A 13,673-nucleotide genomic window follows, 5' to 3' on the forward strand; every position below is an offset into this window, starting at 1 on the left:
TTCTTCCCTATTTAAATACAGGAAATTTAAGGAAGCACACCACAGCGTCCCCAAAAACAGTTATTAAAAGCCTGCTTGTTTCTTTTAGGCTGGAGTTCAGGCCAAAGCCTACACACCTTTATGATTTGATAAACCTAAGAAATATGAAGAAATGTCTCTTTCTTAAATGACTGTTAGGGAGATGCAAAAACTAACCCCATGTCCCCCCAAACCCAACCCAAACAAAAAACAACCCCAAAACCCACCAAAAAAACCCCAAATCCCAAACCACACCAAATTCTCTTTCTCTCTTTTCCATCAATAATACTTTAAGTGTTAAATTCTAGCAATGGTACTGTTGTCATGATAGATCAGCTTCCCAGTAACACACCTAAGAACTAAAGCACAGTAATATTTAGTCAGAAAGGAGAGACAAGACAGCTAAGGCTTCTTCACCAAACAGACTCAACAAGAGGTGATGCTCTGATGTGACTTTAGGAAGGACTTACCCTCCATCCCCTCCCCCTGCCAAGTTTTTGCACAAGCAATCACAGGTTGACACAATTTAAACTGATGGGAAGATAATAAAAAGCTGGAACTAAGGCTTAATAACTACAAAAAAGCAGGAAATCAGTCTTTTGGAAAGCCTTCAAATAAAGAGGATATCTTATTTTCTCCTTTGGTCTTCAGATCCCACAAAAACTGACAGTACTTTGACAGGAATGAGCAGAGGAACAGTGATATGTCAAACTGAGTTTTAAGTAAAAAAACCACTATTGCTGCTCAAAAGTGTGACTGCTCAAAAGGCCAGTCAGCACTGGGGGGTTCCCATTCTTCACCATTCTGAAACAAACATTCTTTGCAAACAGATGAGCCCTCAAAGGCAGAAATTTGGTAGGTATGAACTAAAACAGCACTAGGCACCTACCACATTAGGATTAAATGGTGGCGGAATCTTCTTCTGAAGAAGATCAGTCCAGCTGAGAGATTCAAAGAACGGGTGCTTTTGAATTTCAAGCTGCAGTAAGGAATAAAGATTTTAGATATTTCAGAAATCCATCCTATGCGTCATAGTAAATACTACTTCAGACTGCATGCACATAAGGAAGTCAAGTCCTTCACCAGTTTATTTATTCACAGTTTACTTTGCAATAAAAGCTACAGTTGGTAAAAACAGCAATTAAAACCTTAGCCTGCCTCTACAAACTGGTTTCCTCTTAAGATCATATTTTCTGCTTTTAAGCCTTAAAAATCAACCACCTTGAAGCCTATCACACAGCAAGAATGTTTTCTGTTAGTATCCCTGCTCCTGCCTTAAAGGTTTGTTAGTTTTTGTAAAGCAGATCATTGTCTGAGAAGCAGCTGCTTCAACAACTCTGCAATATGCTTACTAGTTATGAAGCAGCAAACAGCTGTGCTAAATGCGACCACCCTTTCATCTTGCTCCCCACTGTGAGAAAGTATGATATAGTCTAAATGCTCGTTACAAGGTCAACAGACTACCTAACATTAAGGCTGCAAACAGAAGGCTATGAAGATCTCACAATTAATGGATGGAAGAATTCCTTCTACATCATTCCTCATCACACAGTTCTGAAGACATCTATACTTTCTCACATCACCTTCTGGCAAACAAAGTTTCTGTTGTTACACTGGGAAAACATTTGCCATGATTTTAAGGCTAAAAAAAAAAAGAGCTGCTGTTTGCATGGTACTAGTGTTCCTCTTTATCCAAAGACTGTTTTTCATGGAGTTAGTAAAAATGACATCACCAGAAAATAGCCTTTTTTTTTGGTTATTTCCCAGTTTCACTACGAACAGTGAAACCTACCTTAGTACACCTTAGTGACTACTACACCAGGAACTGTGTTTCCTTTGCTGGCAGGTACAGCAGCAACCAAGCTCAAAATATTTATACCCCACAACAATAATCTCTCCTATCCCCAACAACTATCAGCAATTGACCACACTGGTGTCTTTAATGAAGAAATAAAAAGGAGAAAAACAGACACAGATGTAACAGAGCAATCTGTATCTCCAACTATTAAACCTGTGCTGTGCCCATAAATTTGGTGATGTCCCTTTAAAGTGAAGTACAGCTTGATAAATTAGGACATTACATACAAAATCTTCCCTTGCTCCAAGTCTGCTTTGCCGATCTTTCTCCAAAAGTTCTTCCAGAATAGACCAGGCTGTAAGACTGATTCCTGGGCGCAAAACCAGGGGTTTATGAAGAATATTCTCATACATCTCAGCAACATCACGGCAGTAAAAAGGAGGCTAAAAAATAAAAGTTATACACGAATTTGAAGCCACACACAACATTTTGTTTCATGCGTATGGATCAGTAATAATTCTATAAGAAATACAAACTGCTAGCAGTGAAGAAGAAATCTACCTCTTCTTATGCACTGCTAACTTCTAATTCAGTCATCACCACTGCCAGATCTTTACACTTGATAACTTCCCCACCCACCTCCTCTTCTAACATGTTCTCACACTCATAAGTAGCCATAGCTGCCATCCAGCTTCGAAGCTCCCATTGAACTTGCCTGAAAAGAACATGAGTAGAAACACAAAACTATCTCCTTATTTAAAGTCCTAGGGGAGGAGATAAGAAAACTAACAGAACAGATTGTTACTGGAGTGATTACATATGACTAGAAGAAGCATAGTAAGACTTTTTTGTTTTAATGCTGCATCAAGAAGTGGGAAAGCTAGGAGAAATTCTGGGAGACTTAAGTAAAAAGTAGTCTTTTATTTATTCCAGTATTTGGCAAAATTTCACTTGTAACTTGGGGTTTTTTATTGGGTATTATCACTGTTGATTCATTTTACTCTCACATTCCCTCAAAGTGATGACTACTTGTCTTCATCGGAGTTGATGTCCAGCAGTTCACTGGAAAGCAAAATTTTATACATCAAGAAGCAATGCAAAATCCAAAAGAGAAAAAACAGGTGCTATGTTAAGTATAAGACAAACTGTTCATCCATTTAAGCGGAGTATTTCAATATTTTGCAAAAGTTAGCATCTTTAACAACACTCCAAGGTTACTTCACATAAAGGGGGAGGAGGAGGGGGAAGCAACCCCTGCCCCCCACATATTAAGTACATACCAGCCCATAAAGCATTTCATAAAGAACTGCACCAAGGCACCACCAGTCTACTGTGTTGTCATAGGGCTGCTTTTTAATGACTTCTGGTGCAAGATACTAAAATAAAAAAAATAAAGTATTTTAGAGCATTAGGCTAGCAAGAATAAAACCTAGGTTTTAGTCACATCACAGTAAACACCTTCAGGAAAAGTTGCTTCATAGTAATTGTAAGACTGCTAAGTATTTATCTTGTCCTTCAACAAACCTGGCAAATGCTTTGTCACCGACCGGTCATTTACCAAGTAGGACAGCTGTTTTCCCAACTGAAACAATACTTCCCACACACTATTGTTTTGCCAAACTACTCTGCCACGTCTATTATGAAACTTGTTTTACATTTCAGATACGTTGCTGCACTGTTGCAGAAGCAACACCTCTCAGCAAGCTGGCTACTAGCCATGCCTATTCTGCCATCCTCAGCCTGTATGCTCCCCATCCAGTACATAAAAATGAAAGGAGATCTTAATTCTGCTTCAAATCTATCATTATTGAGAAACTGTATGACCTATATAAAAGTTTCACTGTAGATCTCGATGAGGGCATGAGTTCCTAAATTAGAGATTCTTGTCAAATAGGTATCACTTGACTGATTTGTGATAAACATCTGATACTACTGAACACTGAATGACAACGCTAACTGGTTTCCATCTGCCTTGCAAGAAATCTACTCATCATCTCAGAGCTTACTACCACTACAGCACAAGGACAGCACCTTCATAATACGAGACTATTCTTTGTGAATATGTAATATAAAATTACTATGGCTGGATCATCATCATCTCAGTCCTCATCTACAGCACACACAGTTTCTAACTTCTCAAAACAAGAGGATGCTCACTTCTATCATTCTAGTATCCAAATTCTGAAATTTAATTTACAAATAGATGATAGCGTTGTCAGCCAAGGCACAGACTGAAACTCACAGTTTAACTACATCAGTCTTTCTCAAACTTTCTGTATGTGTGAGTGCCCTGCAACTCATTTGTCTACAGATGACCCTGTAAAAGCATGAAAGCAACTGAAGTATTTTGAACTCAAGTACTTAAGCTTTTTCCAATCTTTCACAACCTTCTTTGAGCTTTTTAGGTGTTGGAACTCACCAAGTCATTCAACTCAGTGTTTAGAAACAGAGAAGGTCATTACACTCTTAGCAGGATCATGAAAGATTTGAATCTAAATCTTCGATTAGAAAGGCTAATACACAACTACTATGTTTAGATGTGATATTTTTAAAAACTCATATGAAGCAACAGCATTAGCATCCTCTCATGTTTGCAATTCATGCAAGTCCAAGGTAAGTGTGAAGACTAAGCCTCTGAACACAGGAAAAAAAAAAGCACAGATTTTCTGCAACAGATCCAGAGTTACCAGTGTTCTATATGTCCTTCGAACTTTCAAAAAAATTCAACAAATATTGTTTCAGCTCACATTACCACTCAGCTTTATGGATTCCTACTCTGATCGTAACTAGGATAAGTTGTCACACATTGCCACCTGACTTTTTTTTTTCTAGTTCAAATATTTCAGCTAAATACTACTCCTCACTCTCACCCTTTGCTGCCTTCGAAGGCCTTTTCTGTAAGTTAAAGTGTATGTTTATCAAATTATCAAAGCTACTAATCTTGTCATTTCAGTGAATCCCTCATATGTGTTCAAGGCTTCCAGATTCCGAGTTTTCCAGTCTAGTTTTCTTAGTAAAAAGAAACAACACGGTTGAATAAATTCAGTCAGCAAGTTCAGTTTCACATATATGCAAAATTTGCTCAAGACTCACAGATACAAAGTCCTCATAAACTTACTAAAAATCAGTGGCAGAATATGGTAAGTAGATTCATATTGGCAAATCTGTTGCAGCTGTTACACAAGCTAAATGGCCTGTGTCTAGCCAGCGGTTAGGAGACATGGGAGGAACAGAATGTTTGAAAAGGGCTGGAAAAAAGGAGGAAGGAAGAATGAGTTATGGGGATGTGGGTAGTAAGTAGGAGACACTGTGTATTAGTAAAAACGACAAAGAACAGATCTGCAGGAAGCTTGTCTTTGGTTTGGTTTCATGGAAGAGCTTGTTGAAAGAATGCAAATCTCCAACAGCACAAAATGGAATATTTGATCTTCCAGTTACACAAGTATTATTAATAGTCAACAGTCATTACTAATCAAAAAAACACAAAAGTTGTCAACATACTTCTGGTGTCCCACAAAAAGTTGCAGTGGTATCAGAAGTTGCAATCCCTTCTTTACAAAGTCCAAAGTCTGTCAACACAACATGACCCTGTTTAAGAAAGAGTGGCATTTTAAAAACAGAACATGGTCAAGATGTGGATACACGTAAGTGTCAATTTTGTAAGAGAACAGAAAACCAAAAATAATGTTGCATACTTACTAGTGAATCTAGGAGAATGTTTTCTGGTTTTAAATCCCTGTTAAAAAAAAAATCATATTAATTCAAAACAGCAGTCACTAACACAAGAGCTTCAAAGGCAAGGACTTTTATTCTTCAGCTGTAAGCTTCATGTTTTGGTGAAATGGTTATGTTCGAGTTTCCCATAAGATGATTTAATGTGGTGGTTTTTATTCAGTAATTTGTCCTATTTTGAACTTCTGCAGGACAAGGATACATTTCAGAAACTTACCTGTACACTATATTTATGGAGTGTAAGTAGCCCAGTGCACTGGCTATTTCAGCAGCATAAAATCTGGCTCTGTGCTCAGGAAAGGAACGTTCTCTTTGTAAGTGAAAGAACAGCTGTAAATATGCAAATAGTAAATAAGAACATTATGCACCAAAAAACAGATTAATTATCTGTAATTTTAACAGTAAAAAGTAATTTTATTTAGCTGTCCACTTTTTTAAAAAAAACATACAATTAAATATAATTGGTTTTGCTGCATGACTTTGTCATTCCTTTACTCACTTTCTTTCCTCTCTTTTGTAGCTCAGAAATGGATAGGTAACTCAAACACATAAAAACATTCCCCTAAAGCCAAGACTAGTCAAAAGGAACTAGAGTAAATAGCCTCTCAACTATAGAGCTGTCTGGCTTCAAATAGTTTGAGCAGATACAGAAGTCTAGCCAAAGATTAAATCATAAACATACAGATGAAACTATACTACCCATTCAACTTCTAAAAATTTTAAGAAAACAGAAATTTTCTGTTTTTGGCCTACAAAGTTTGGGAAAAAAATATATACAAAACACAACCACAGCTTTCCAAGCACTTCATTCAAATTTGTAAGCTGTTTTGAACTGTATTTTAGTTTGCCTGGAAGAATGCCAAACAAAGTTGTGGCCAAGAATTCAGAGTAGAGCAAACCAGGAGTTTGCTAATACTGTCTAAATAGCATGACAGTACATTAGACAAGAGAAAGGCCCATCTTGTCCCAACTCTAACACTTACAGGGGTCAGAACGCCAGCTCTAGGAGCATCATAAATACTGACAGTAGGCCATATGAATATGAACTGATGTATACCCCAGTCCATATCTCATCCTGGTTTATTCAGCATACTTTATACTTGTCTATGTATATCCAGGTGCAGCAACATAATAGGAAGCCTTGAGATATGCCAAAACAAACTATTTAAATTCTACCCCTTCTCCTGTGCTCTTTCAGCTACCAGAATTTTATCATCTGCAGCAGTATCCTGTCTCATCCTTCTTTCCTGTTCTGCTTTAAGCACCTGTAAGACCTTCTGAAATGTGTACATTTTACACCAATAAATTACCAAATTGAAAACACAGCAAGTGACAAGACATACAGCTCTTCTTTAAAGCATGTATGTTGGATAGTTCCTTTCATACAATAGTTTTTCACTACACTGTTTTCTTCAATCACAACTAACTTCCTATATAGGTCCAGGCATTATTAGTCTACAAGACCCTTGATTTTCCACAGAACCTTTTGAAAGAACAGAAGCAACATTTTATACCCTTCTCACGTGTATTGGCTATTCAACCAGTTTATACATTAGTTTCTTGAGCACTCCTGGAAGTACTGGGGACTTTGAAAAGCAACAGGTCCCTAGCTGAAGACAAACTGCTCCAGAAGTGTATTTAAACATATACAGACTTTCTCCATTTCCTTCACAAGTTTTCCCCCACGTTACTTAATGGCTCCTCAGATTGAATAGCATCGCTTCAAGGCAAAGAATCCTGAGGATAAGGCTATTTGGCAAGAGGTAATTAGACCACACAAAGCTACAGAATAATCCCAAGGTTCCCAATAATATCAATGTAGTAAATTCAGTTACCAGTTTCCTTCCTTCTGCTTTTGAAATACTAGCATCTCAGCTAATGCAGACGGAAGAGGAAGACAGTTTTACATGGTGGAAAAATGTCAACATAAGATTAATTTGTAATAAAGGTACATTTATGTAACTGTAAAATACAGTATTTGTATCTGACAACCATGAATAAATGTGGGATTAAAGCTGTCAATAAGAAGAGGAACAGGGTCCGTATAGCTATAGAAGTCTGTAGTAACAGCAGATAATAAGAGGATTTTCAAAACTGGGAGAATACCGATCACAGCCCATTGTAAAAGATCATTTCGTTCCTCCCACCTAGAATTAGCAAAATAGAGAGACTCAAATCCAAACACAACCAACACATACCTCTCCTCCATTAACAAAATCCAGGACAAAGTAAAGCTTTTCCGTTGTTTGGAATGAGTAATGTAATCCAACCAAAAATGGATGTTTCACATTTTTCAAAAGCACATTACGTTCAGCCATAATATGTTTTTGCTGTAAGGAAGTAAAAGATCAATAAGTAAAAACAGGAATGAATTTGTAATTAAGGGAAAAAGGAAGGGAGGTGGGTGGAGAAAGAATATTCCTCTTCACCTCTTTCCTATTAAGAACAATTTTTTTCTGCAGCACTTTGACAGCATAGTATTTCCCATCCAGTTTTCGTTTTGCAAGAAGAACCTGTGAAATTCAAAACAAATGAAGAAATGTGATTGTTGCAGTTCACGTTTCGTAATATTTTCATAATTTCAGCACAACTGTAAAGTATTTGTGCTATTTTTTCTACAATAAAGTTCCTTTGCTTTTAATATAGTCAATCAGCAATATAATCACCAATAGAGTGAGCTTACAGTTCAGTAAAATCTGTCATTATGATATCATGAAAGACTGAATTATAACATTTATTTTCCAGGACCTGCTGAATCTCTATTGAGATCAATTTCAGCTGGTTTTGTAAGTTTTAAAGATAATTTAATGGAGAACAAAAACTTGAAAAATAACCCAAAACCAAAGATTTCAAGAGGGATTCTCTGTTGCATCTTTGCAGAATATCAATATTTAACTAATTTTTCAATGGGCTGTTGCTCATGCTGCTCCATAGCATTAGGGGTCTGAGAAAACAGTCCACGCCAACAAAGGGAAACGCACGATTCATACTCCAGCTGCTGCATAAGCACAGGGGTACCTCCCTTCCTCTCTGGGGGAAACAGAGGATCCCTGTTGCTCTTAACGAGAAAGGGAAACGCTCCCTTTTGTTACTCCCAACAAATGACCAAGGCAGCCAACTGCCACAGCAGGAAAAAAATGGCAGGGCTATAAAGAAGCAGCAACTGGAATCCAGTACGACAATTTATACGCCACCCTAGACTGATACCACTTCCAAAACCTCTGGCCAAGTCCAGCCAACAGTCATTATGCACAAGACACCAGCTAGCATCCTTGCACCAGGATAAGACACAGTTACAAGAAAGCTCACCTTGCCAAAGCTGCCTTTCCCAATAACTTTCAGGAAATCGAAGTCTGTTGGTTTAGCACTGAAAGATATTTAGGAAGGAGACAGGTCATCTGGGTAGAAATTACAAGCTTTATACCTGTACAGCAGTCTAGTGTAGCACTTCAGTTGTAATGAGAGAAGAACGGTCTGTTAGCACCCTCCTTTATTCTTCATTCTACCCAAGACCTAGACTTCTGCAGACCTTCCCTTGGAGACGATGACTCCTATTCATTTTGCAATTCTGTTTTCCTCCAGGGAAAGTGTTCAAGTTGCATCCTTTGAGTTTATTTTATTTTGTAAGTTTAAGATGTAAAGGAGGAACAAGACTGTTCTTTTATTCTCCACAGTCTAGTTTTAATTTTTAAGTCTCCATTTCCCCATGACTTTTCCTGGAGCTTATTTCTCATTTCCAGAGGGCCAAATGGATTCTCAAGCTTAGATGAGGGAAGGAGGACCAAGTTTGTTATCTATTCTTTTCTCTCGTTGCTTATCCCATCCTTCCCTCCATCCATTCCTCTCTCATTTAAAATTACAGTGAGAGGCCCTAACACCTTCCTCTTCTGTGTGTATACGTATGAACTCACTCTCAGTTTTTCCACTTTCCACATCACCACTCCTTTCAGTTATTTCCCAGGATTCCCTCACTTTTTCCTAAATGCAATGCAGAGATATTTTTGTCAGCAAAACAATTATCCGTGTTTTCAAATTCCAAAGCAACAGTTACATCACCATACACCTCTCCATTTATTGCCCCTGAAGGGAAGTACTCTTAAATTTAATTTCTTACTGCAATCTATTAAGCATTTCCTCCTGTTAACCCAGAACAAATCTGAGGAAAGCAAAACCAAAATAGCAGTCATCTCCTAGATGAGAAAAGCACAGATTCACACAGAACTGAGAACAGAAATTCTACAGAAGACACCAAACAGAGAAGCAAGTTATGACTGCAGTAACTAGGTTTGTAGTATCAACAAGGCAAGCTGCTCCTTTGCCATGCATTAAACTTGTTTTCAGAAACTGTTCACATTCTTAAAGAGTTGTGTGACCACTCCTAACACAGAGAAGTCATCTTTGCTATAGCATCCTTAAGTGAAAGGATGGCAGAGTAACAGAATCTGAAGGTGAAAAGGAAAAAATGTTTTAAAAGTGGTTGTTCATGTAGCACAGGATTCAATGTTTTGCTTCCTCCCAAGCAGTGCAAATCAACAAATAAAGGCATATATCCAAAGAACTTTTCATACTATTAACAACTACACTCAGTCTAATTTTTCAGGTTTTAAAATTAATTTTAATAAAATTTCATTAAAATAAAAAATTTACATTAAATTGAATTACATTTTAATTCAATTTAATGGAAACCTACTGAGGATTTCCAGATGGTCCCAAGTTGATATTCTGTGAGGTAGAGTTTAACTGTTGGGAGAGACAGAGAGGTTTATTTTTAATTTTTTTTTTTTAAATTCTCTCTTATATTTCAACCAATATTAATTTCAAAATACTCTACTAATTTGCTCAATCCATACCTTCACACTTGTTACATTAGATTTTTAAAGAGATCTAACATCCAGATTGGGAACTTCCTAAGTTGAAATATCTGGCCATCATCACCTTGTCACAAATTGTTTCTACACTCATCATATTCAAGGACGAAGGTAATAAAATAATCGTGTCCAGACATAAATGACAAGATTAGGAACAAAAATTTAAGAGCATTTCAACAAACAACTTGTTTCTCACCCAGAACGTAACCCTTTCTGTATTTGCTCTAGAAATATATTTTCTACCTTTTATTCTAAATTTGTCAAGATCTTACCAATAAAATAATTTTAAACCCACACTGCTTATGCAAGAGTAATTAAAGAAAGACACGGTGCTTAAAAAAAAAAAAACAACAAAAAACCAAAAAAACAAACCCAAAAGCGAACATTCTCCCCACCCCAAGAAAAACATTACCAACCTTTTCTATCCTGACATTAAAGGTTAACTAACTCAATTCCAGGAATGGCATGCATCTTACCAGCACACGCCCAGACAGAATTCGTAAATTACAGGGAGAGGAGGAAGCCACTGTCATTTAGGTAATTTTCTCTATTTTGTTTTTGATTAAAAAAGCAGTATTTGTACCCTCATTGTGGTTTTGGACTTTTATCAGAGAAGGATAAACTGCATTCAAATACAAGTTACCTGAGGACAGGCTGTCAGGCATCACAAAACCAGTACTCCTACAGAAGCAGAGAATGCACTGACAGCAGCGCTGGATGCTACTATTCACTAATAAGAGCCAATCACACAGTGGTACTGGACAGTTTTAAAAAACCTACTATATAAGTTTTCAGATTTTCTTTTCTTGAGGGCTTTTGTTCCTTATTCTTCAGCTTCATCACTTACAGCAACTATGAGAAGGTGAATTTTCTATCAAAAAGTATAGTCCAGGCCACTATGCATTAGCTCTCTTCCTATTTTGGAATTTGTTGTGGCATGACACATCATTAATTTTCCACAGAAGGTTTAGATCATTCCACATTACTTAAAATACTTTTCAAAGGAGGAGGAAACTGGTATTTTAAATTAGAATTTTGCTCCATGCTCACAGTGCTGTCAAGCACTTAAAAAAAAAGCAAAGCAGCAAAGACTGGCATCTTTGGAAGTGAAACTTTCGGAAAACACTAAATCTGCTGTGGATCACACACAAACCAAAATGACAACTCTTACATCTTTAACAGGGGCTGAATAAGAAGAGAAGTACTAACATCACATCTGTATGCCAACAAGTAAGCCATAGAGAAAATAAGTTTAAATATGGCACTTCTGCCTTCCTAGAAATACTCCTTTTTTCAAACAACACTGTTTCTGGAGGCTGTAAATTAATTTTCAGAGAATCCATCTAGCTATGCAGTGGCTTTTGTGACAAAAGAGGCTTCAGACCTCACACAGTGTTATATGTGAAGTGAAATCAAATCCATCCTTGCTCCTGAAGTGTCTTTTAGAAAGACTGCATTTTTTCCCTTGAGAGAATTATATTTCTCCTCCCATTTAAAAAAAACAACACACAAGCAAACAAAAAGACAAATATTCGATCTCCTCTGCCCCTTGCCAGATGTTCTTAGCAAGAATCTTTGAAGAGATTGCAAAAACTGTGACAGCTAAGCTATGACTGAAGCTGTGTTTCTTTAACCCATCTAGTAAGTGGGGAAGAAGCAAGACAAAGCTAGCAATCACTTTTACCCCTCTCCGCAGTTCACGTCTGTCAGAAAAATATCTTACAGCTCCCAGTGGAACACATTGGTTTAAAAGAGCATGGAGGGGATTTATTGCAAAACCAACCAGTAATTTTCAGTAAATAATATACCTAAGGTTGCCCTCAAGTAGCTAAAATTTAGAAGATTGTTCTACTTCCATTTTATTACCTTCCGACTGCTCCTTTCATCTTCATCTTCAGATGGATCCGACTGGTGTTTTGGGTTATCCATCTGAAGAAATGCTCTGACATCTGGGCTAGAAACACAGTTAACTTCATTAGCACACCGATAATCTGCATGATTTCAGCCATAACCACAGGAAGCATAGGATTAAACAGCAGCATACAGAGGAGTTACTCATCACAAAGTTCTATATTTAAGTTCTGGTAATTAAGGACTGTGTACAAGAAATGCTTTTATAGCAACATAATTCAACCGCTAATTGTGTTACATACAGTACATAAAATTTTCCACTTGCAAAAAACTGACATGTATATGTATGTGAAGACTTCATAAGGAAACGCTCTGCAGAACTGCATTAAAAGATAATTATTAGAAGAAAGAACACTATCCAAAGCATGAGTTCTAACTAGCTCGCAACCACCAGGAAACCAACTTTCTTTCAAAAAACTGAAGAGTTTACAACCATTTTTAGTTTTCCAAAATTAATGAAATAGTCCAACACAATACAGAGTTAAATACATAGTCTGTATCCCAAAGACAGGTGCATGTCCCAAGAGGCACATGGTAGTAACGTTCCTGTCCCCATTCGCTTTAAAGTGGAGGATGGCGATTTTGTATTCAGAGTGCATTCTAGCGGGGCACTGACAAGACAACATAAGAAATCCTTCCAGTAAGCTGCAGGACACAAACGCTATCCTTCAGGAACCAGCAAGAGAGACGACAAACTTCCCACCGTACCCAAGGAGATGCATTTGAACTTCAGCATTGGTTTCTAGCTTCTGTCTTGGTGGGAGCTGGGGGAGGAGGACTGGGAGAAAGGAGGGAAAGTAAGATAATTCTGAGAACTCACTCCCAGGAAGCAAGGCTTACCCAACAGTTAAGTGCAAAAGAATGTAACATCTTTCTTAACCACAGCACAGTGAGGGAGTAAAGAATAATGTAATACAAGTGAGGCGAAATTAATTCCTGAACAAATAGGTATCACATACAGCCTGTGTACCACTTGAAGAGATGACTTGAATCTTTCAAGTTCCTTTGGTTCATGAAAAGGCAACCTGCTTATCGAGGAACAAATCTTACCTAAATTTCAGAGATAAAGTTATTTGAGAAGGTCTCAGGGCAGCCACTGATAGGAAACTCTGCATGAACCGTTCAGTACAAGAAAAGCACTAACTTACTACGGAGCTGCTCTTTTATCTTATCCCTAGTATATATATAAAATAGCGTGGCTTTATACAAGAAGCAGACATACTTGCTTTGCTACTTTCAGTCCATTTCACCCTCCACACTTCTGTAAAGCAAGGATCAGAAGAAAGAGATGAGCTGTTTCTGACATTTCTCCAGCTCCCGTATTTCATATTAGCATTACTGAAACT

At 37.4% G+C, this 13,673-nt stretch overlaps 1 protein-coding gene across 6 annotated transcripts in view; it reads right to left on the minus strand.

Moving 5' to 3' along the window:
* Positions 1–13,673, minus strand: part of SGK3 (serum/glucocorticoid regulated kinase family member 3) — a 62,141-nt gene that overhangs the window by 1,483 nt on the left and 46,985 nt on the right. For all 6 annotated transcript variants that reach the window (XM_072852393.1, XM_072852388.1, XM_072852389.1 and 3 more), the window contains exons 6-16: positions 12,283–12,370; positions 10,239–10,288; positions 8,858–8,915; positions 7,978–8,061; positions 7,747–7,878; positions 5,766–5,878; positions 5,516–5,552; positions 5,318–5,404; positions 3,097–3,192; positions 2,104–2,259; positions 908–997 (exon numbers count right to left, since the gene is read on the minus strand). In XM_072852393.1, coding sequence (XP_072708494.1) covers positions 908–997; positions 2,104–2,259; positions 3,097–3,192; positions 5,318–5,404; positions 5,516–5,552; positions 5,766–5,878; positions 7,747–7,878; positions 7,978–8,061; positions 8,858–8,915; positions 10,239–10,288; positions 12,283–12,370 — 991 coding nt within the window. The remainder of the gene's footprint in view (positions 1–907; positions 998–2,103; positions 2,260–3,096; positions 3,193–5,317; positions 5,405–5,515; positions 5,553–5,765; positions 5,879–7,746; positions 7,879–7,977; positions 8,062–8,857; positions 8,916–10,238; positions 10,289–12,282; positions 12,371–13,673) is intronic.

Source organism: Ciconia boyciana, chromosome 2 (genome assembly GCF_034638445.1).
Source record: "Ciconia boyciana chromosome 2, ASM3463844v1, whole genome shotgun sequence".
In the NCBI taxonomy this organism is placed as follows: domain Eukaryota; kingdom Metazoa; phylum Chordata; class Aves; order Ciconiiformes; family Ciconiidae; genus Ciconia; species Ciconia boyciana.